The sequence below is a fragment of the Salvelinus alpinus genome, chromosome 18, assembly GCF_045679555.1.
Source record: "Salvelinus alpinus chromosome 18, SLU_Salpinus.1, whole genome shotgun sequence".
Classification (NCBI taxonomy): Eukaryota; Metazoa; Chordata; class Actinopteri; order Salmoniformes; family Salmonidae; genus Salvelinus; species Salvelinus alpinus.
In genome coordinates this window covers 30402522-30427593 of record NC_092103.1, presented here as the reverse complement: position 1 = coordinate 30427593, position 25072 = coordinate 30402522, and the positions used below count along the sequence as shown (strand labels likewise).

At 45.3% G+C, this 25072-nt stretch overlaps 1 protein-coding gene across 2 annotated transcripts in view; it reads left to right on the top strand.

Moving 5' to 3' along the window:
* LOC139544177 (inactive carboxypeptidase-like protein X2) overlaps positions 1-25072 on the top strand; it is a 30350-nt gene that overhangs the window by 1238 nt on the left and 4040 nt on the right. Inside the window, exons 2-12 of one of the 2 annotated variants that reach the window (XM_071350990.1) lie at positions 11976-12248; positions 14215-14301; positions 14554-14598; positions 14695-14739; positions 14937-14996; positions 15651-15728; positions 22056-22165; positions 22792-22931; positions 23281-23365; positions 23569-23713; positions 24752-24831. In XM_071350990.1, coding sequence (XP_071207091.1) covers positions 11976-12248; positions 14215-14301; positions 14554-14598; positions 14695-14739; positions 14937-14996; positions 15651-15728; positions 22056-22165; positions 22792-22931; positions 23281-23365; positions 23569-23713; positions 24752-24831 — 1148 coding nt within the window. The remainder of the gene's footprint in view (positions 1-11975; positions 12249-14214; positions 14302-14553; positions 14599-14694; positions 14740-14936; positions 14997-15650; positions 15729-22055; positions 22166-22791; positions 22932-23280; positions 23366-23568; positions 23714-24751; positions 24832-25072) is intronic. The other variant, XM_071350991.1, reaches the window with a different exon arrangement.

The window sequence follows — 25072 nt, the reverse complement described above, 5'->3', positions numbered from 1 at the left end:
TTACAACCTCTTGGGGACAAACTTACCAAACACTTGGCCCAGTTTTCCCTTGTTAGAGCATGTTCACTAACATGCGTGGAGACCTTGACCTTGAGGTATTGACAGAGACGAACATGGTCTAGTAGAGCTCACAGCTGCATGTGTCACACACTGATGAGCTACAGACGGATCTTAATTTGATCACTCTTTTGTTGCTGAGAAATGTCCTGCACAGCAGGAAATGCAAACTTGCAGTGTACTTGAGTTTTTAAAAGTTTTCTAAATTTTGTTGTTTCCACATTTACATTTCAGGCAATATTTGCCCTAACAAAAACTGTATCAACCCCTACAAAGATGTCACGCCCTGACCTTAGGGATCCTTTAAATTCTCTATTGGGTAGGTCAGTGTGTGACTAGGGTGGGAAATCTATGTTTATATTTCTTTGTTGGCCGAGTATGGGTCCCAATCAGAGGCAGCTGTCTATCGTTGTCTCTGATTGGGGATCATACTTAGGCAGCCCTTTCTCCCACCTTCAGTTGTGGGATCTTGCCTTTGTGTGTTGCAGGTGTTGCACTCCTAGCTTTACGTTCGTTGAGTTGTTTATTGTTTTTGGTGGAAGATTTAAAATTAAAGAAAATGTACGCCTACGACGCTGCACCCTGGTCTCCTTCCATCAACGGTCGTAACAAAAGATGTCCATTAATTATAATCCACATAATAATTCACATTTCCTGTTGCTGCAGGATTATTTCCTTCTGTAGCAAACTGGCTCAAATGAAGATCCTACATCTGTACAGAACACGGCTGTGTTCAAGTTGCAGGTTTTAATGTCACGTGCACATGTACAGTGAAATGTCTTTCTTGCAAACTCTAAACCCAACAATGAAATAATCAATATCAATGAAGTACTAAAAATAACATAAATTAGAAAAAACACACAATAAATAAAAATAAGAAATAAGAAGAACACAAGAAAGTAAGAAGCTATATACAGGGTCAACTCCAGTACCATATTTACAATGTGCAGGGTATACTGGAGGAATAGAGGTAGATATGAATAGGGGTAAGGTGACTAGGCATCAAGATATATGATGGACAGAGTAGCAGAAGTTTATATGATGCTTGTACATGAGTGTGTGTGCGTGGGTGTAGATTCAATATAAATATGTCTGCATGTTATGTGTGTTGGAGTGTCAGTATGCGTGAGTGTGTAGAGTCCTGTGAGTGTGCATAGAGACAGCGCCAAATATAAAATACAAGGGTCAATTCAGATAGTTTGATTAGCCATTTTGTTAGCTGTTATGACTTAGGGATAGAAGCTGTTCAGGAACCTGTTGGTGTGGCTGGAGCATTTAACGCATACCAAGCAGTGATGCAGCCAGTCAAGATGCTCACAGTAGTGAATGCAGCTGTATAACTTTTTGAGGATTTGAGGGCCCATGCCAAACCTTTATAACCTCCTGAGGGTGAAGAAACCATTTTAAGTCCTTAGTGATGCGGACACTGAGCAACTTGACACTCTCAACCCCCTCAATTGCAACCCCGTCATTTTGTTTCCTGTATTTCACGATCAGCTCCTTGGTCTTACTGACGTTGAGGGAGAAGTTGTTGACCCGGCACCACACTGCCAGGTCACTGACCTCCTCCCTGTAGTAATGACACCGGAGGGGATGGCTGGCGCTTTACGGGCTCCTAACCAACTGTGCAATTATTGTTATTTTTTTCGCATTGTTTATAACTTATGTTGTACATAATGTTGCTGCTACATAATGTTGTTGCTACTGATTACCAACAATGACGAGACAGCCTACAGGGAGGAGGTGAGGGCCCTGGGAGTGTGGTGCCAGGAAAATAACCTCTCAAACAATGTCAACAAAACAAAGGAGCTGATTGTGGACTTCAGGAAACAGCAGAGGGAGCAACCCCCTATCCACATCGACGGGACCGCAGTGGAGAAGGTGGAAAGCTTAAAGTTCCTCGGCGTACACATCACTGACAAACTGAAATTATTCACCCATACAGACAGTGTGTGGTGAAGAAGGCGCAACCTCAGGACCCTGAAGAAATTCGGGGTCCTAAAACCCTCACAAAGTTTTACAGATGCACAATTGAGAGCATCCGGTCGGGCTATATCACCACCTGGTACCGCAACTGCACTGCCTGCAACCGCAGGGGTTTCCAGAGGGTGGTGCAGTCTGCCTTAAGCATCACTGGGGGCAAACTACCTGCCCTCCAGGACACCTACAGCACCCAATGTCACAGGGCGGCCAAAAAGATCATCAAGGACAACAACCATCCAAGCCAGTACCTGTTCACTGCTATCATCCAGAAGGCGAGGTCTGTACAGGTGCATCAAAGCTGGGACCGAGAAACTGAAAAACAGCTTCTATCTCAAGGCCATCTGACTGTTAAATAGCCATCACTAGAACCTTAGAGGCTGCTGCCCTAGATAGACTTGAAATGACTGGCCACTTTATTAATGGAACACTAGTCACTTTAATAATGTTTACATATTTTGCATTATTCATCTCATATGTACAGTTGAAGTCGGAAGTTTACATACACTTAGGTTGGAGGCATTAAAACTCGTTTTTCAGCCACTCCACACATTTCTTGTTAACAAACTATTGTTTTGGCAAGTCAGTTAGGGCATCTACTTTGTGCATGGCACAAGTAATTTTTCCAACAATTGTTTACAGACAGATTATTTCACTTATAATTCACTGTATCACAATTTCAGTGGGTCAGAAGTGTACATACACTAAGTTGACTGTGCCTTTAAACAACTTTAGAAGCTTCTGATAGGCTAATTGACATCATTTGAGTCAATTGGAGGTATACCTGTGGATGTATTTCAATGCCTACCTTTAAACTCAGTGCCTCTTTGCTGGACATCATGGAAAAATCAAAAGAAATCAGCCCAAAAAATTGTAGACCTCCAAGAGTCTGGTTTATCCTTGGGAGTAATTTCCAAATGCCTGAAGGTACCACGTTCATCTGTAGAAACAATAGTACGCAAGTATAAACACCATGGTACCACGCAGCCGTCATACCGCTCAGGAAGGAGACGTGTTCTGTTTCCTAGAGATGAACGTACTTTGGTGAAAAAGTGCAAATCAATCCCAGAACAACAGCAAAGGACCTTGTGAAGATGCTGGAGGAAACGGGTACAAAAGTATCTATATCCACAGTAAAATTAGTCCTATATCGACATAACCTGAAAGGCCGCTCAGCAAGGAAGAAGCCACTGCTCCAGAACCGCCATAAAAAAGCCAGACTAAGGTTTGCAACTGCAGATGGGGACAAAGATCGTACTTTTTGGAGAAATGTCCTCTGGTCTGATGAAACGAAAATAGAACTGTTTGGCCATAATGACCATCGTTATGTTTGGAGGAAATAGGGGGAGGCTTGCAAGCCAAAGAACACCATCCCAACCGTGAAGCACGGGCGTGGCAGCATCATGTTGTGGGGGTGCTTTGTTGCAGGAGGGACTGGTGCACTTCACAAAATAGATGGCATCATGAGGAATGAAAATTATGTGGATATATTGAAGCAGCATCTCAAGACATCAGTCAGGATGTTAAAAGCTTGGTTGCAAATGGGTCTTCCAAATGGACAATGACCTCAAGCATACTTCCAAAGTTGTGGCAAAATGGCTTAAGTACAACAAAGTCAAGGTATTAGAGTGGCCATCACAAAGCCCTGACCTCAGTCCTATAGAAAATTTGTGGGCAGAACTGAAAAAGCGTTTGCGAGCAAGGAGGCCTAGAAACCTGACTGTTACACCAGCTCTGTCAGGAGGAATGGGCCTAAATTCACCCAACTTATTGTGGGAAGCTTGTGGAAGGCTACCCGAAACATTTGACCAAAGTTAAACAATTTAAAGGCAATGCTACCAAATATTAATTGAGTGTATGTAAACTTTTGACCCACTGGGAATGTGATGAAAGAAATATAAGCTGAAATAAATCATTCTCTCTACTATTATTCTGACATTTCACATTCTTTAAATAAAGTGGTGAACCTAACTGACCTAAGACAGGGAATTTTTACTAGGATTCAATGTCAGGAGTTGTGGAAAAACTGAATTTAAATGTGTTTGGCTAAGGTGTATGTAAACTTCCGACTTCAACAGTATATACCGTATTCTATTCTACTGTATTTTAGTCTATGCCGCTCCGACATCGCTCGTACAAATATTTATATATTCTTAATTCCATTCCTTTACTTTAGATTTGTGTGCATTGTGTGTATTGTTATGAAATTGATAGATTTTACTTGTTAGATATTACTGCACTGTTGGAGCTAGAAACTCAAGCATTTCGCTACACCCGCAATAACATTTGATAAACATGTGTATGTTACTAATTACATTTGATTTAATTTGCTACCGTCTCGTATGACCGAAATTACCTTCTGGACATCAGAACAGAGATTACACACCTCGAACTGCACAAAGATGTATTCTTTAACAAGTCTGACGCAAAGAATATACTGCTTTCTTGAGACCAGGCCCAAATGCCCATCATTTGGACGGAGAAAAAGGGGGCGGAGGTCGGGGTGCCTTGTGAGAATTTGTAGGCGAGTGAGTAAACCTCCACCTGTCTCACCCTGATCTGTTTCACCTGTCCTTGTGCTTGTCTCTACCCCCTCCAGGTGTCGCTTATTATCCCTGGTGTATTTATCCTTGTGTTTACTTTCTCTCTGTGCCAGTTCGTCTTGTTTGTCAAGTCAACCAGCGTTTTTGTGTCTCAGCTCCTGCTTTTTTTCTCTCTCTTTTCTCGCCCTCCTGGTTTTGACCCTTGCCTGTCCTGACTCTGAGCCCGCCTGCCTGACCACTCTGCCTGCCCCTGACCTCGAGTCTGCCTATTGTCTTGTACCATTTGGACGCTGACCTGGTTACTGAACCCCTGCCTGCCCTGACCTCGAGCCTGCCTATCATCTTGTACCGTTTGGACTCTGACCTGGTTTATGAACTCTCGCCTGTACCCAACCTGCCTTTTGCCTACCCGTTTTGCTATAATAAATATCGGAGCTCAACCAGCTGCCTCCTGTGTTTGCGTTTGGGTCTCGCCTTGTGCCCTTATACCACTACCATCCTTATTATTGGCCAATGTGCAATCATTGGAAAATATACTGGATGATCTACAATTAAGACATAAAAAACTGTAATATCTTATGTTTCACAGAGTCGTGGCTGAATGACGACATGTATAAATAGAGCTGGCTGGGTTTTCCGTGCATCGGCAGAACAGAGCACCTATGTCTGGTAAGATAAGGTGCGGGGGAATGTGTCTATTTGTCAATAACAGCTGGTGCGTGATGTCTAATATTAAAAAAGTCTTGAAGTATTGCTCGCCTGAGGTAGAGTACCTCATGATAAGCTGTAGACCACACTATCTACCAAGAGAGTTCTCATCTATATTATTCTTAGCCATCTATTTACCATCACAAACCGATGCTGGCACTAAGACTGCACTCAACGAGCTGTATAAGGCCATAAGCAAACAAGAAAATGCCCATCCAGAAGCGGCACTCCTAGGAGCCGGGGACTTTAATGCAGGCAAACTTAAATCTGTTTTACCTCATTTCTACCAGCATGTCACATGTGCAACCAGAGAAAAAAAACTCTAGACCACCTTTACTCCACACACAGAGATGCATATAATGTTCTCCCTTGTATAATAATTACAAGCTAATGCAGGAGGCACCAGTGACTTGCTCAATACTTAAGTGGTCAGATGACGCGGATTCTATGCTACAGGACTGTTTTACTAGCACAGACTGGATTCATCCAATGGCATTGAGAAGTATATCACCTTTGTCACCGGCTTCATCAATATGTGCATCAACTACGTCGTCCCCACAGTGACCGTATGTACATATCCCAACCAGAAGCCATTGATTACAGGTAACATCCGCACTGAGCTAAAGGCTAGAGCTGTCAATTTTAAGGAGTGAGACACTAATCTGTACGCCTATAAGAAATCCTGCTACGCCCTCAGACGAACCATCAAACAGGCAAAGCGTCAATACAGGACGAAGATTGAATCCTACTACACCAGCTCTGACTCTTGTCGGATGTGGCAGGGCTTGAAAACTATTATGGACTGCAAAGAAAAACCCAGCCGCGAGCTGCCCAGTGACGTGAGCCTACCAGAAGCTAAATGCCTTTTATGCTCTCTTCGAGCAAGCAACACTGAAGCATGCATGAGAGCATGTAATACCTGTAATGTTTCAAGCAGACCACCATTGTCCCTGTGCCCAAGGTAACCTGCCTAAATTATTACCTCCCCGTAGCACTCACATCGGTAGCAATGAAGTGCTTTGAAAGGCTGGTCATGGCTCACATGAACACCATCATCCCGGAAACCTTAGACCCACTCCAATTCACATACCGCGCCAACGAAATCCACAGATGACACAATCTCAATCGCACTCCACACTTCCCTTTCCCACCTGCACAAAAGGAACACATATGTGAGAATGCTATTCATTGACTACAGCTCAGCGTTTAACACCATAGTGCCCACAAAGCTCATCACTAAGCTAAGGACCCTGGGACTAAACACCTCCCTCTGCAACTGGATCCTAGAACTTTATGATGGTGTCGTGTGTGGCCACACAGTCGTGGATTAACAGGGAGAACAGGGTGGGACTAAGCACAGACCCCTGTGGGCCCCCCGTGTTGAGGGTCAGCGTGGCAGATGTGTTGTTGCCTACCCTTACCACCTGGGGGCAGCCTGTCAGGAAGTCCAGGATCCAGTTTGCAGAGGGAGGTGTTCAGTCCCAGGGTCCTAGGTTTGGTGACAAGTTTAGAGGGGACAATGGTGAGCTGTAGTCAATGAACAGCGTTCTCACATAGGTATTCCTCTTATCTAGGTGGATGAGGGCAGTGTGGAGTGCAATTGAGATTGCGTCATCTATAGATTTGTTTGTGCGGTATGCAAATTTGAGTGGATCTAGGGTGTCTGGGATGATGGAGTTGATATGTCATAACCAGCCTTGCAAAGCACTTCATGATTACAGATGTGAGTACTACAAGGCGGTAGTCATTGTGGCATGAAGCATGGGAGTTATTGGGAACAGAATTGATGATGATCAGTTTAAGACGTGTGGGGATTACAGACTACAGAATATGCCTGCCAGCTGTTCTGCGCATACTCTTAATTAAGAACTGCCCTCGAATACCATCCGGCCCCAAGGCCTTGCGAGTGTTGACCTGATTAAAAACCTTACTCACGTCGGCCTCGGAGAGCGAGATCACCCAGTCCTCTGGGTCGGTGGCGGCCCTCAAGCACAGTATGGTGTTGTTATTGTCGAAGCGTGCATAAAATGCATTGAGTTTGCCTGGTAGAAAAGCATTGTTGGGCAGATCACGTCTGGGTCTTCCTTTGTAATTTGTAATGGACTGCTGCCCTTGCCACATGCGGCGGGAGTCGCAGCCTTTGTAATATGATTCCACCTTATTCCAATATTGTCCTTTTGCTCATTTGATTACTCTGCGGATGTCATACCAGGACTTCTTGTACTTATTCCTGTCCTCAGCCGTAGCCTCAGGGTTGGCCGCGATAGCCCTGTGTGTGGTAGCGCTGTCTTTTATCTTAGCGCCAACTTCAGTGTTAATCCAAGGCTTTTGATTGGGGAAGCAGTGACCCTTCACCGTGACAATGAAGCCAGTGACGAAGGTGGTTAGCTCGTCGATGTCATTGCCGGAGTCTTGGAACATATTCCAATCAGCGCCAGCAAAGCAGTCCTGTAGTATAATCTCTGATTCTGATGATCATTTCTCAACAAGTCAAGGGTACTTCCTGTTTGAGCTTCTGCCTGTAAACAGGAACCAGGAGTACGGAGTCATGATCTGATTTGGCGAATAGGGGACAAGGGAGGGCCTTGTATGCTTGCTTGTGGGTAGAGTAACAGTGGTCTAGGACTTTATCGACGCTAGTAGCGAAAGAGATTTGTTGATGGAAGTTTGGCATCATGTGTCAATGACGCGGAATTAAAATCACTGGCAACAAAAAAAGCAGCCTTCGGGTGCAAGTTTTCCTGCTTGTTAATAGCCTCGTACAGTTCGTTAAGGTTCAGCTTTTTATATTTCTTGGCCTGTCGTGTAATGTACACAACAGTCACGATAACAGCTGAAAACTCCCACGGGAAGTAGAGGGGTCGGCATTTGACCATCAGGTATTCCAAGACGGAGAACAATGGGTCGAGACTTCCACTGCGCTCGAGTCAGTCACCATTTTGTTGTTGATGAAAAGGCAAACCCCTCCCCCTCTCTAACTCCACTGTCCAGTCCGCTCAGTGAATGGAGAATCCATTGAGTTGGATAGCCACGTTGTACGAAAGCCATGTTTCAGAAAAGCAGAGAATATTGCAGTTACAAGAGTCCCGTCAGTAGCAAATCCGCAATCAAAGGTCATCCAACTGTGACTGTACATTGGCCAATAGAATGGAGTGAATAGGTGGCCGGTTTTCCCTTTGCCTTAATCTTGCCAGGACTCTCCCTCTCTTACCTCTGTAATGCCAGTGTTTAATTTTGGATACCTCCGAAAATTGGGTCAGAATTACAGAAAGAGCCCAGAGCATATGAGTTGAAGTTGAAGCTAGAATTAAGGCAAGTAAATATGCCGATCTGATGTTCAGAAGTTCTTGTCGGTTATAAGAAATGATAGTGGATACATTTTGTGAAAATAATATTATAAAAAAATTATAAAAAAATCGCAACTTTTCTTTTTTTAAATAACAAAGTTGGGTTGGAGCTCACAAAACGGCAGCCATACAGTACAGCGCCATAATTTGTGGGTTCCTCTCTGAAACCTCTCTGCCTGATGCTATCTGGCCTGAGAGGGAGAGTAACTGAGCAGCAGAACTTTCTGAAATATTTTTCAGAAAACTTTTCTCTACAGTTCCGACATGTAGAATTGTGTTGTAAAACACGTCTGAGTCAGTTACGCCTTAAGCACTGGAAAATTGCTCACAATTACTCACAGGAAACAGGAAACATTCCAGTTCAGTAGTGTGTGTGTGTATGTGAACTTCATCAGGATCGGTGTACCTTCCACGAGAATGTTGAGCTAACGTAGGCTAATGCGATTAGCATGAGGTTATAAGAAACAAGAAAATTTCCCAGGACATAGACATATCTGATATTGGCAGAAAGCTTAAATTCTTGTTAATCTAACTGCACTGTCCAATTTACAGTAGCTATTACAGTGAAATAATACCATGCTATTGTTTGAGGAGAGTGCACAATTTTGAACATAAAAAGTTATTAATAAACAAATTAGGCACATTTGGGCAGTCTTGATACAACATTTTGATCAGACATGCAATGGTTCATTTTGATCAATCTAAAACTTTGCACATATACTGCTGCCATCTAGTGGCCAAAATGTATATTGCACCTGGGCTGGAATAATACATTATGGCTTTTCTCTTGCATTTCAAAGATGATGATACAAAACAAATACAAAAGAACGGTTGGTTTTTTCTTTGTATTATCTTTTACCAGATCTAATGTGTTATATTCTCCTACATTCCTTTCACATTTCCACAAACTTCAAAGTGTTTCCTTTCAAATAGTACCAATAATATGCATATCCTTGCTTCAGGGCCTGAGCTACAGGCAGTTAGATTTGAGTATGTCATTTCAGGCAAAAAAAATTTAAAGGGGCAGATCCTTAATTAAGTTTGGTGCTTGTATAGATGGCAAACACATCTGGTCTGACTCATGACAGGAACAGGGTGATAAGCGATGGTTCACTGTGTTCTCTTTCCATCCCTTCCCCTTTTCATGTATCTTTTTTACAGCCCTTCTCTCCTTACCGTCCTCTCTACCTCCCTCTTCCCCATCCCCCTCTCTCTCGCCATCCTCTCGTCATTTCCCTTTGTTGCAGTGAGGCCAAAGCCGCACATACAGATAGGAAAACTAACATTTTCTTTGCATTTAGAAACCACACAGCTAGCAATCTGTCAACAACATGTTCTCGGTTAAGACTGTTGACATCTAGACCCTTTGTTTTCTCCCTAAAGTTTATTATCAACCAATCATCATGAAGACCAATTTGTTAAAAAGCATGTTGACATATACAATTGTCTTGTGACTGAGAGTATTTCCTTTAATTGTGCTGATAAAAAGTTAGAACGTTTTACGTGTTTGTTTCATAGTGGAAAAGTGGAAAGGCTCCCTGCTGTATGGAGTTGTGAGTAACGGTGTGGTGTGTGGCTGATGATGGGTTTTTAGTAACTGCGTGGTGTATGTGCGTGTTTGCGTGCATCTGCATGTGTGTATGTGTGGCTAACACTACAGTAATTCAGTGATGAGGGAGAGCTTTACTGTGATATGTACTTAGAGGTCTAAAAGTGTTTTCTTGGCAGAACCAACTTCAGTCTGTAATGACATGCACTGAGAGTCGGGAAGTAAGTTCAGGGGGTGAGTGTTTTAATAAATAAACAGAACATAATACAAAACAAGAAGCATTAACAGCACACAGACATGAAACAGAAACAATGACACCTGGGGAAGGAACCAAAGGGAGTGACATATATAGGGAAGGTAATCAGGGAAGGGATGGAGTCCAGGTGAGTCTGACGACACGCAGGTGCGCGTAACGATGGTGACAGGTGTGCGCCATAATGAGCAGCCTGGTGACCTCGAGGCCGGAGAGGGAGCATATGTGACAGAGGTCTCATGACCTGGACGAAGTCCACCCGTGATATAATATGCTGTTTAGATAAAATATTGCATTATTTGGCAATCTGATTAAATATATTATTTAAAAATTTAAGATTTTTGTTGATTTCCTGCATACCCAGGCCCTTGATTATAAGAAGATTAAAATATAAATTTGTTCAAAATACAGAAAATGTGAAAGACGATTTATGACTGTGCCCAGTTGTAACAATGAAACTTACGTTTCATATGCACAGTATTGCATTCTCCACTGCATGGAGCAAAGCCATAAGCCTACTAGTTCTTTCCAAAGCCATTCAGGACTGTTAGAATTAGGTATCATAAAAAAGGCTGAATTGGCAGAATCTGGAACCACTGAGAGATATTTTATTTGGTTGTGCTGCATGGAGATCAAATTATGAATCAAAATTACAAGATGTATTAGTTTTGTGATAAAATGGCGTGATTCATGGTGCCACAGTGATCGTTGGGAGCTTCCTTGTTTTTACCTTCAGACATCCATGTATCTTCATTGAAGATCGTTCCCCTTCTTTAAGCTTGAGTTTTCACTGACTTTGTAGTATAACCCCCTTGGTTGACAGCACTTGAGGAGCATCAGGTGAGTAGACCAAGAGAGAACAGACATTTTACTGGGTGGTGTGTTTAGCTGGCCTGGCTGTGTGTGTGAGGATGTTGACATTTACATTTTAGACAGCTAGGTCATCATGGAACCATAACATAGCTGCAGGAGCTGGTCTACTGGGAGAAAACAAGATCTTCGCTGTTCATACAGTCCTGTGGCTGTCTGCTAGTCTGAGGGTAATTACATATAGGATCGCAATCACTAATACTTTTCATTACAAACTAAACCTTTTCTACAAACACATACCAAATGAAGCATTATCCACAGCTAATCAACCAGGAATAGTTAGACAGATGTCGACACCAGGGACGTCAACATAGCAGGTTTGGGTTTGGCCGGCTGGCTGCTTGGTCTGAAACCAAAACAAAGCAGCGACCATGTGTCATTACTGAACCACTGAACACTGTGGGAGAGGAGGAATGTGATCAGGCCTGCCCTTCAGGAAATAGGGCAGAGAAGAGAGGAAGAAAGAGAGGGCAAATGGATACCTGTGGAGAGATTTCTGCTGATTTCTGCTTCTCTCTCTCTTTCATGCTGTATTTAGTGGTCCCATATTCTGTTTCAACCTTGTGTTCTCTTTCTCAATTTTTCTGGATGAGGCTGGGGTGTAGTAATTGTGGTGGTCACTTTCTCACTTACACTCATTCTCTCTCTCTCTCCATTTCTCTTTTCAGCCAGGGCAAAGAAAGCCGCAGAGAAGGAGGCCAAAGCCAAGAAGCAGAAAGCCAACAAGCCGCCCAAAGCCCCGAAACCCACTAAAAAACCCAAAGCCACCAAGGCACCCAAGAAGCCCAAGGCCACCAAGGCACCTAATGTCACAAAGCCCAAAGCTACCAAGGCCTCCAAGATAACAGCACGGAAGGAGGAGGGGGTGAAGCCGGTGACCAGAAGACCCAGTCTGGAAGAGGAGGAGGAGAAACTCCTGATTGAGCTGGGCTGGGACAGACGTACGTATATATACACTGCTCAAAAAAATAAAGGGAACACTAAAATAACACATCCTAGATCTGAATGAATGAAATATTCTTATTAAATACTTTTTTCTTTACATAGTTGAATGTGCTGACAACAAAATCACACAAAAATTATCAATGGAAATTAAATTTGTCAACCCATGGAGGTCTGGATTTGGAGTCACACTCAACATTAAAGTGGAAAACCACACTACAGGCTGATCCAACTTTGATGTAATGTCCTTAAAACAAGTCAAAATGAGGCTCAGTAGTGTGTGTGGCCTCCACGTGCCTGTATGACCTCCCTACAATGCCTGGGCATGCTCCTGATGAGGTGGCGGATGGTCTCCTGAGGGATCTCCTCCCAGACCTGACTAAAGCATCCGCCAACTCCTGGACAGTCTGTGGTGCAACGTGGCGTTGGTGGATGGAGCGAGACATGATGTCCCAGATGTGCTCAATTGGATTCAGGTCTGGGGAACGGGCGGGCCAGTCCATAGCATCAATGCCTTCCTCTTGCAGGAACTGCTGACACACTCCAGCCACATGAGGTCTAGCATTGTCTTGCATTAGGAGGTACCCAGGGCCAACCGCACCAGCATATGGTCTCACAAGGGGTCTGAGGATCTCATCTCGGTACCTAATGGCAGTCAGGCTACCTCTGGCGAGCACATGGAGGGCTGTGCGGCCCCCCAAAGAAATGCCACCCCACACCATGACTGACCCACCGCCAAACCGGTCATGCTGGAGGATGTTGCAGGCAGCAGAATGTTCTCCACGGCGTCTCCAGACTCTGTCACGTCTGTCACATGTGCTCAGTGTGAACCTGCTTTCATCTGTGAAGAGCACAGGGCGCCAGTGGCGAATTTGCCAATCTTGGTGTTCTCTGGCAAATGCCAAACGTCCTGCACGGTGTTGGGCTGTAAGCACAACCCCCACCTGTGGACGTCGGGCCCTCATACCACCCTCATGGAGTCTGTTTCTGACCGTTTGAGCAGACACATGCACATTTGTGGCCTGCTGGAGGTCATTTTGCAGGGCTCTGGCAGTGCTCCACCTGCTCCTCCTTGCACAAAGGCGGAGGTAGCGGTCCTGCTGCTGGGTTGTTGCCCTCCTACGGCCTCCTCCACGTCTCCTGATGTACTGGCCTGTCTCCTGGTAGCGCCTCCATGCTCTGGACACTACGCTGACAGACACAGCAAACCTTCTTGCCACAGCTCGCATTGATGTGCCATCCTGGATGAGCTGCACTACCTGAGCCACTTGTGTGGGTTGTAGACTCCGTCTCATGCTACCACTAGAGTGAAAGCACCGCCAGCATTCAAAAGTGACCAAAACATCAGCCAGGAAGCATAGGAACTGAGAAGTGGTCTGTGGTCACCACCTGCAGAACCACTCCTTTATTGGGGGTGTCTTGCTAATTGCCTATAATTTCCACCTGTTGTCTATTCCATTTGCACAACAGCATGTGAAATTTATTGTCAATCAGTGTTGCTTCCTAAGTGGACAGTTTGATTTCACAGAAGTGTGATTGACTTGGAGTTACATTTAAGTGTTCCCTTTATTTTTTTGAGCAGTGTATATTAGGACATCTCTGTTCTAATCTGTTCCCTATGAGTTGCTTTTTTTCATGTCATACCTTTAAATACAAGCAGGCCACGTTCATTTAAGGGCGGCAGGTAGCCTAGTGGTTAGAGCATTGGACTAGTAACCGAAAGGTTGCTTGATCGAATCCCCAAACGACAGTAAAAATCTGTCGTTCTGCCCCTGAACAAGGCACTTAACCCACTGTTCCCTAGCCTTCATTGTAAATAAGAATTTGTTCTTATCTGACTTGCCTAGTTAAATAAAAAAAATGTAATGGTACAGTATAATCTCATTAATTTGCAATGCGAGGCGACTGAGACAATATTTCGCTGTTGACTATGTGTTGTGGTTTGTATGTGTTGTTTCTGCCCAGTAGACAGCAGACCCTCGGGACCCACACCTCCCTCTGCTGGCTCCAAGACCCTGACAGAGCATGGTCAAGATTACTGGGACACCAAACGTATGTCTGACATGACTCAACGATCTATCACTTTCAATCCAATCTTCTCTGATTTGAAGCATGAATTTAGCTTGGCAAAGACTATGATCATATGTCACCAATAAGCTATTACAACAAAAGCAAAACACTCATGTTGTCAAAGCCATTTCTAATGTTTGTGAAAGTTGAGAGGAAACATATTGATTTTCATGTACAGTACTGTAGTTGTTCAGCCCTCTAAGACATCTACATTTCTGTTACCATCTCTAACAGTGGACAGAGAGAGGACCACCACTGAGGTCATCATGTATGTACCAGGTAAATAGCCCATCACATAACAAATGAATTGGGCGGTACTCGAAACGACATTTTAATAATTCAACGTATTTACCATGCATACAAATTTTCTTTCAGAGGAAACCACAGTGCCCTGGTATGAAGAGTATGATTATGCAGACTGTACGTACATTACACGTTATGTCTGTCTGTCTCGCTTTCCTGCAATTGTTTGGTCATGTATGATCACCTGTACAAGCAGCTTGTACTGTCTGCATTCGTTGTGTGATGGTGTTGGTAAGAGCACCCCTCTCTAACCCCTGTCTAACCTCTCTTAAACTCTCTTTCATCTCTCTCTAACCTCTGCTCTCTCTCCACAGTGGCAGCTAAAAAACTCGAGGAGGAGGCAGAGAAAGCTCACAAGGAGAAGGAGGAAAAAGGTCTGAATCACTTTTATCTGTCTGACAGAGAGAAACCTGTAGCCCTGTCCCTTTAGGGCCCCTTATGTGTTAATTCATCACTTGCAGAGATGACTGGATTGTTTATGCAACAAGGACCATTATAGCCTGTAGATTGCAACATTGTCAGTGTTGGGGAGTGGAGGGAGAAAAGGACTGTGGCTGTGTGTGAGAGAGGGGGATGGATTGAGGAAGAGAGAGAGGGGACGGGGCGGGAGAAGGATAGGAAGAGAGTTTATCAAAACAGCTACCTCCATGTGTTGGGGCCCTGGGCCGGTAGACATCAGTAAGTAAGACGGGGGAGAAGGGGAATGGAGAAAGAGAGGGAAGAAGGGACAAAGGGTAGGAGGGTGTTGGGGTTTATTTAGAGTGTGTGCAGGACTGCAGGCTGTCTGCTTGAGAAGAGGTTTCAATTGTATACCTAAAAATCAGTATAGTTTCATTGGATAAAGTGAAACATAACTTTACAAGAATATACAGACTTATTGGAGGGAAAATGGAATGGCAGTGACTATAATATTCAGTACTCTACTAGCAGCAGCACATATGGAAGTATTTGATGCTTGGTGAGCTGGAGAGCCATGACCGTGTGTAAACATGCCTAGTCACATCTTGCTTTCCCATCATGCATCACAGTGAAGCGGCTGAGGAAGAAGTGGGAGGAGGAAGAGGAGGAGAGGCTGAGGAAGATCCTGGTACACGCCGAACCCAAGAGTAAGAAAATCCCCTCAACACTGGTTTTCATATTCATTCATAAGCAGCTTCAACTTCACTTGAGGGGCGGCAAGTAGCCTAGCGATTAAGAGCATTGGACCAGTAACCAAAAGGGCGTTGGTTCGTATCCCAGAGCTGACTAGGTGAAACATCTGTCAATGTGCCATTGAGCAAGTCACTTTACCCTAAAGTTTTGGTGTTTTGGTTTTGGTATCAGCTGGTATCAAAATGTGCCCCAGGACAGACTTTGGGAAACCCTGCTGTCGTGTCTTTGGCTATGCCAGATTAAGTGATATGACATGCTATTCTATAAAATCCTTTCTCCGTAATAACTATTACCTGATTGAGCTAATCATGTAAATGTAATTAACTAGAAAGTCGGGGCACCACGAAATAATATTTATAGAGCTGTTATCTTCCGAATAAACTCTTAAAGACCTAGTAATATTTTACATCAATAGCAGTCAATATTAATCGTCACCTTATTTCAGTCTCATCTGAAAGTTGTAAATTCTTGGAACCCTGGCTAACACGTTGAATCAGCAATACAAAATTTAAGTTTAATTATTTATTTAGTAAATACCTAACTAATCACACAGAATTACATATACACAGAATGAATCATACCTTGATTACAAATTATGTCATAAAGGAAAACGTCCCTAGTGGGCGGAACAGATATGACAGCTGGTTACACAAAAGAAAAGGGGGCTGGGTTTGAGTGAAAGAGCGGGAAGACTTGAGGAACCAAGGGGAGAAGCCATGCTATCGTAAATGTAACGGATGTGAAATGGCTAGCTAGTTAGCGGGTACGCGCTACTAGCGTTTCAATCAGTTACGTCACTTGCTCTGAAACCTAGAAGTAGTGTTGCACCTTGCTCTGCAAGGGCCGTGGCCTTTGTGGAGCGATGGGTAACGATGCTTCGTGGGCGACCGTTGTTGCTGTGTGCAGAGGGTCCCTGGTTCGCGCCCGTGTCGGGGCGAGGGGACGTACTAAAGTTATATTGTTACATAAATACAGTATCTTATGCATTCTAAATTACCGCCCATTTGGAAAAGGAAAATGCAATAAATATTTACTCTGAGCTGCGCTTCGGTAGGTTGGTGGTAGATGGAAAGCCGTGTTTGTCCTTTGAAGAATGTCTCTGCTGGTAAATTGGATACGTTGTAGTAACGTCGTTGTGTAGTAGACGGGATACTCAGTCTGTTCTTTCCTAATTTACGTTTGCAGCTGCTATTGCTAACTCAACGTCTAGGAGGCATCACTTCTGTAGTGAATAAGAGTTCAAAGTTCATACATTCGTAACCAAAGCTCACGCTGATGTTGGCTTAGTTCTGTAGTTGACATGTTAGTCCTTTTTAACGTAGGGACCGTCGTCCTCACATCCTTGGGACAGGAGGTTAAATATTCGTCAAGGGCTTATATAGTGGAGGGAGAAAAGGGGTGTGTTTCATAATTTACAACCTATGTCTCTTCACGTGGGCGGGCCACTGAGTCGGGCCTAATTCACTCATGAAAACCCAATTCTCACATTTTAGAAGCTAAAATCACATTTCATCCCATCACGAATAATTTCATATTCAAACATTTAACAACAATTCCATGTGAATCCGATAACTCTGATGTGTAGACTTTCCACTGTAGAGTTTATGTCATTCTATCATTGATGAGAATGTGCCAGATGACAACCGAACTGTCATAATATACATTAAGTACCACCGCATATGTTCAATTGGTCGGATTACCAGAATATAGTTCATTTCCCCCCACCTTTCTGATGTTCCCAGAATCTCTATGTTAACCAAGGGGTTTTCAAATTTCACATCAGTAGAGTAGAGAGAGAGGTAAAAAGGGGGGAAGAGGTATTTATGACTGTCATAAACCTACCCCCAGGCCAACGTTGTCAGGGTTGTGTGCGGAGAAGTATCGGAGTCAAGCGCAGGACACAGGTGTTGAGCGAACCCACAGTGTTTTACTCAAAATATAGGCAAAAGTTCCACAAATGGAAATAATCACAAACACACACGTAATCATCACAACCACTAACGCACAAACAATCACGGACAAAACAGAAATGAAAGCCAGAGGGTTAAATAGGGAACATGATGGGGGAATTGAAACCAGGTGTGTATAATACAGACAAAACAAAACGAAACTGAAAAATGGATCGATGGTGACTAGAAAGCCGGTGACGTCGACCGCCGAACACCACCCGAACAAGGAGAAGGGCCGACTTCGGCGGAAGTCGTGACAAACGTCATGACACTGCCTTACATGACTGTCTATCTCCTGCAGCTGGACTGTTGGCCTGTTTTCTCCTGTCTACTGTAACAACCTGGCTTTCTCCCCAATCAGACTTCTGGTCCTGCCAGAAAGACATGTTTTACTGTACAGTCAGACTAGGAGACGACAAGCATTCTCTCTCTCTTTCTCTTCCTCTTACAAGCACCAGATTTTAGACTTGTTTTATGGCCTTTCGAGACCTCATAAAAAGGAAAATGGTCGCTGCGAGAATTTATATTTTTTCACCCTTTGTCACGCCCTGACCATAGTAAGCTGTTATTTCTCTGTGTTGGTTGGGGCATGATAGTGACTTGGGTGGGTCATCTAAGTGAATTTGTATGTCTATGGTGGCCTGATATGGTTCCCAATCAGAGGCAGCTGTTTATCGTTGTGTGGATCATATTTAGGTAGCCATTTCCTCGTGGTTATTCGTGGGATCTTGTCTACATTTAGTTGCCTGAGTGCACAACAGTAGCTTCACGGTTCGTTCGTTCGTTCGTTCGTTCGGTTGGTTGGTTGTTTGTTTGTTGTTTTGTTCAGTGAGTTTCGGTTTATTAAAATTATGTGGAACTCTACTCACGCTGCGCCTTGGTCAAATCAAATCAAAATCAAATCACGTTTTTATTTGTCACATACACATGGTTAGCAGATGTTAATGCGAGTGTGGCGAAATGCTTGTGCTTCTAGTTCCGACAATGCAGTAATAACCAACGAGTAATCTAACCTAACAATTTCACAACAGCTACCTTATACACACAAGTGTAAAGAAGAATATGTAGAATATGTACATAAAGAAGAATATGTACATAAAGATATATGAATGAGTGATGGTACAGAACGGCATAGGCAAGATGCAGTAGATGGTATAGAGTACAGTATATACATATGAGATGCGTAATATACGGTATGTAAACATTATATTAAGTGGCATTGTTTCAAGTGGCTAGTGATACATTTTTTACATGTATGGCAGCAGCCACTCAATGTTAGTGGTGGCTGTTTAACAGTCTGATGGCCTTGAGATAGAAGCTGTTTTTCAGTCTCTCGGTCCCTGCTTTGAAGCACCTGTACTGACCTCGCCTTCTGGATGATAGCGGGGTGAACAGGCAGTGGCTCGGGTGGTTGTTGTCCTTGATGATCTTTATGGCCTTCCTGTGACATCGGGTGGTGTAGGTGTCCTGGAGGGCAGGTAGTTTGCCCCCGGTGATGCGTTGTGCAGACCTCACTACCCTTTGGAGAGCCTTACGGTTGTGGGCGGAGCAGTTGCCGTACCAGGCGGTGATACAGCCCGACAGGATGCTCTCGATTGTGCATCTGTAAAAGTTTGTGAGTGCTTTTGGTGACAAGCCAAATTTCTTCAGCCTCCTGAGGTTGAAGAGGTGCTGCTGCGCCTTCTTCACCACGCTGTCTGTGTGGGTGGACCAATTCAGTTTGTCAGTGATGTGTACGCCGAGGAACTTAATACTTTCTACCCTCGATGTGGATAGGGGGGTGCTCCCTCTGCTGTTCCTGAAGTCCACGATCATCTCCTTTGTTTTGTTGACGTTGAGTGTGAGGTTATTTTCCTGACACCACACTCTGAGGGCCCTCACCTCCTCCCTGTAAGCTGTCTCGTTGTTGTTGGTAATCAAGCCTACCACTGTAGTGTCGTCTGCAAACTTGATGATTGAGTTGGAGGCGTGCATGGCCACGCAGTCGTGGGTGAACAGGGAGTACAGGAGAACAGGGAGTACAGGGCGGGGTCGAGACCCAGCTTGATGACGAGTTTGGAGGGTACTATGGTGTTAAATGCTGAGCTGTAGTTGTTGAACAGCATTCTCACATAGGTATTCCTCTTGTCCAGATGGGTTAGGGCAGTGTGCAGTGTGGTTGCGATTGCGTCGTCTGTGGACCTATTTTGGCGGTAAGCAAATTGGAGTGGGTCTAGGGTGTCAGGTAGGGTGGAGGTGATATGGTCCTTGACTAGTCTCTCAAAGCACTTCATGATGACGGAAGTGAGTGATACGGGGCGGTAGTCGTTTAGCTCAGTTACCTTAGCTTTCTTGGGAACAGGAACAATGGTGGCCCTCTTGAAGCATGTGGGAACAGCAGACTGGGATAAGGATTGATTGAATATGTCCGTAAACACACCAGCCAGCTGGTCTGCGCATGCTCTGAGGACGCGGCTGGGGATGCCGTCTGGGCCTGCAGCCTTGCGAGGGTTAACACATTTAAATGTTTTACTCACGTCGGCTGCAGTGAAGGAGAGTCCGCAGGTTTTGGTAGCGGGCCATGTCAGTGGCACTGTATTGTCCTCAAAGCGAGCAAAGAAGTTGTTTAGTCTGTCTGGGAGCAAGACATCCTGGTCCGCGACGGGGCTGGTTTTCTTTTTGTAATCCATGGTTGACTGTAGACCCTGCCACATACCTCTTGTGTCTGAGCTGTTGAATTGCGACTCTACTTTGTCTCTATACTGACGCTTAGCTTGTTTGATTGCCTTGCGGAGGGAATAGCTACACTGTTTGTATTTGGTCATGTTTCCAGTCACCTTGCCCTGGTTAAAAGCAGTGGTTCGCGCTAATGCTGCCATCAATCCCCGGTTTCTGGTTGGGGAATGTTTTAATAGTTACTGTGGGTACGACATCGCCAATGCACTTGCTAATGAACTCGCTCACCGAATCAGCGTATTCGTCAATGTTGTTGTTTGACGCAATGCGGAACATATCCCAATCCACGTGATCGAAGCAATCTTGAAGCGTGGAATCAGATTGGTCGGACCAGCGTTGAACAGACCTGAGAGCGGGAACTTCCTGTTTTAGTTTCTGTCTATAGGCTGGAAGCAACAAAATGGAGTCGTGGTCAGCTTTTCCGAAAGGAGGGCGGGGGAGGGCCTTATATGCGTCGCGGAAGTTAGAATAACAATGATCCAGGGTTTTTCCAGCCCTGGTAGCACAATCGATATGCTGATAGAATTTAGGTAGTCTTGTTTTCAGATTAGCCTTGTTAAAATCCCCAGCTACAATGAATGCCGCCTCAGGATATGTGGTTTCCAGTTTACATAGAGTCAAATAAAGTTCATTCAGGGCCATCGATGTGTCTGCTTGGGGGGGAATATATGCGGCTGTGATTATAATCGAAGAGAATTCTCTTGGTAGATAATGCGGTGGACATTTGATTGTGAGGAATTCTAATTCAGGTGAACAGAAGGACTTGAGTTCCTGTATGTTTTATGATCACACCACGTCTCGTTAATCATAAGGCATACCCCCCCGTCCCTCTTCTTACCAGAAAGATGTTTGTTTCTGTCGGCACGATGCGTGAAGAAACCAGCTGGCTGTACCGACTCCGATAGTGTGTCTCGAGTGAGCCATGTTTCCGTGAAGCAAAGAACGTTACAGTCTCTGATATCTCTCTGGAATACTACCCTTGCTCGGATTTCATCAACCTTGTTGTCAAGAGACTGGACATTGGCGAGTAGTATGCTCGGGTCTACTCATTTCAACGATCGTGACAGAAGATTCCACTAAAAACGGACCAAGCAGCGTGGCCAGGAGGAATGGACCTGGGAGGAAATCCTGGAGGGAGCAGGACTCTGGACAAGGTCCGGCGAGTATCGCCGTCCGAAGGAGGAGATAGAGGCAGCGAAAGCGGAAAGGCGACGATACGAGGAGATAGCTCAACGAAGCAAGCACGAGAGGCAGCCCCCAAATCAAGTCAGGCACCGTGTTATGCGGTGATGCGCACGGTGTCTCCAGTGCGCATTCACAGCCCGGTGCGCTCTGTTTCAGATTCCCGCAGTTGCCGTGCTAGAGTGGGCATTCAGCCAGGACGGATTGTGCCGGCTCAGCGCTCCTGGTCTCCAGTAGTCTCCTCGGTCCAGGATATCCTGCGCCGGTTCTACGCACTGTGTCGCCAGTGCGCCTTCACAGCCCAGACCAAAACATTTAGCCGACAAACTTTTTTGTAATCTTTATTTGACAATAAAGCAGATAAAAAACGAAAATGATATAAAAAAAAATAAAAAAAATGTGTGTCACATGATTTATGAGTTGTTTTGTTCCTAGAATGCCCTCCTCTAGGTCTGGAGTCCCATCGTGTTGACGATGACCAGCTGCTGGCCTCTTCTCAGTCTCACCACGGCTTCTCTGCTCAGCGGGGCAGGCTCAACATGCAGGTAAACACGGTACTACATTACACTGTAGTGTAGATATACAGAGTACTACACCATAGTACTGCCTCATTTAAGTCTCACCACGGCTTCTTTGCTCAGAGGCATGCTCAACGTGCAGGTACACACAGTATGATACACTATCACTGGCGTACCAGACGCCCTCGCAGCCCACTGACTGGGGGCCCACTGGCTCTGGGGGCACCACACCCAATAACAAAACAACAACAACAAAATAATAGGATATGAACATGTCATATGCCATGGCAAATATGTTTAGAATGACAGGAAATTAGCTTTAAAATAGCAACATTTTCTCTCAGCCTCATGGCAAAATGTGTAGAATAGCATGAGATTAGCTATAAAACTGCACATTTTTCTATTTCCCCCGTAGTTAAATGTGTAGAATTGTAGGAAGTTAGCTGTTTCCTCATCCCCCTTGCGGACCTTGTGTACCATAGTACGGCAGTTTTATAAATACAGAATGTTGTAATACCCATTATACTTGTTGTATTCTAATGTTCCTGTATACAAACGCACAAACCAAATCTTCACATAAAATCATGAGAGAAGTCAGAACACACACAGCCCCGACACATCTGACGAGAGAGGGGGCTATTTTGTCTTCCCAGAGCTCTGGTAATGAGGAGGGTGTGTACGGGGGTGCGTGGTGTGCTGAGCCAGAGGAGAAGAACCACTGGTTTGAGGTGGACGCTCGCAGAGAGGTGGAGTTCACTGGAGTCATCGTACAGGGCAGGAACTCAGACACAGCGTAAGTCCTGCTGCCTGGTGTCACTGCACTGGGGTCACTGCACTGGGGTCACTGCACTGTTCACACAGCCAGGGCCAGGTGGAATCCCCATTAACCTGCACAATTGATTTGAAATGAACAACACATGAAATTAATCCAAACCAAACAGCATATATCAATAGGTTGAGTTGTATCCATTAGATAAGCAGAATGCTGTAAAAGGGATTATAGAGAAAAAGTCAAAGGAAATGGAATCTTACCTGTGGAATCATCTGGCATTTTGAATGTTAGAGATATATGTTGGATATTCGTGTGACTTGTAAAGTCGCTCTCTCTCTCGCTCTCTTTTTCTTCTCTATCTGTATTTCAGTGAAGATTTTGTGTCTACGTTCTACGTTTCCTTCAGTAATGACAGTCGTGATTGGACGGTGCTCCATGATGGCTATGCTGAGTGGGTCAGTAACCTCTCTTACGATTGATCAGTACAGCCGGCAATTTAATATCCAAATAATCTCTTAACTTTCCTCCTCTCTAACCTCTCCCCTCCCCATACCCTCTCCTCTCCTCCCCATACCCTCTCCTCTCCTTTCCATACCCTCTCCTCTCCTCCCCTCTCTATCCCTCTTTCCCTCCTCCCTCCTTCCCTCCCTCCCTCCAGTTGTTCTATGGGAATGTGGATCGGGACTCTCCAGTGATGGTGCAGTTTGATTGGCCAACCGTGGCACGTTACATCCGTATCCTTCCCCAGAGCTGGAACGGCAGCCTGTGTCTCAGAGTTGAGGTCATGGCCTGCCGACTGACCAGTGAGTACAGTACAATGCATAACCCCATCAACCCTCCATAAACTCCAGAATGTCATCACATCCCTAACTCCAACACCTTCATAACCCCTAAAATGACAATAATCACCTCCTCAACCATCCCCCTCCTCAACATCCCCGTTACCATCCCCCTCCTCAACCATCCCCATTACCATCCCCCTCCTCAACATCCCCATTACCATCCCCCTCCTCAACATCCCCGTTACCATCCCCCTCCTCAACATCCCCGTTACCATCCCCCTCCTCAACATCCCCGTTACCATCCCCCTCCTCAACATCCCCGTTACCATCCCCCTCCTCAACCATCCCCGTTACCATCCCCCTCCTCAACATCCCCGTTACCATCCCCCTCCTCAACCATCCCCGTTACCATCCCCCTCCTCAACCATCCCCGTCACCATCCCCCTCCTCAACATCCCCTTTACCATCCCCCTTCTCAACATCCCCGTTACCATCCCCCTCCTCAACATCCCCGTTACCATCCCCCTCCTCAACATCCCCGTTACCATCCCCCTCCTCAACATCCCCGTTACCATCCCCCTCCTCAACCATCCCAGTTACCATCCCCCTCCTCAACATCCCCGTTACCATCCCCCTCCTCAACCATCCCCGTTACCATCCCCCTCCTCAACCCTCCCCGTTACCATCCCCCTCCTCAACCATCCCCTTTACCATCCCCCTCCTCAACCATCCCCGTTACCATCCCCCTCCTCAACATCCCCGTTACCATCCCCGTCCTCAACCATCCCCGTCACCATCCCCCTCCTCAACATCCCCGTTACCATCCCCGTCCTCAACCATCCCCGTTACCATCCCCCTCGTCAACCATCCCCGTTACCATCCCCCTCCTCAACCATCCCCGTCACCATCCCCCTCCTCAACATCCCCGTTACCATCCCCCTCCTCAACCATCCCCGTTACCATCCCCGTCCTCAACCATCCCCGTTACTCCCCAATGAATGATCGCTCCCATGCGTTTTCAGCCACATGCTTCCAATGTCTGCCCACCCCTTCCCACAGGCAGCTTCCGTAGTGAGAATGAGGTCAACCCCACAGACAACCTGGACTTCAGACACCACAACTATAAGGACATGAGACAGGTGAGTGTTTAATGAGTGTGACGGGTGAGATTGACACTGTCCTTCATCTCTTCCTCATCCCTCTCTCCTCTCCTCCCTTACTCCTCTCTCACTATCTCCCTCCTCTCCCGCTCCCATTCTCCCTCCATCACGCCCACTTCCCACCTCACTCCCCTCCCTCTCTCCCTCCATTTTTCCATCTCTCCCTCCATCACTCCCTCATCTCTGCCACTCTCCCTTCTCCCTCATCCACTTCCTCCCT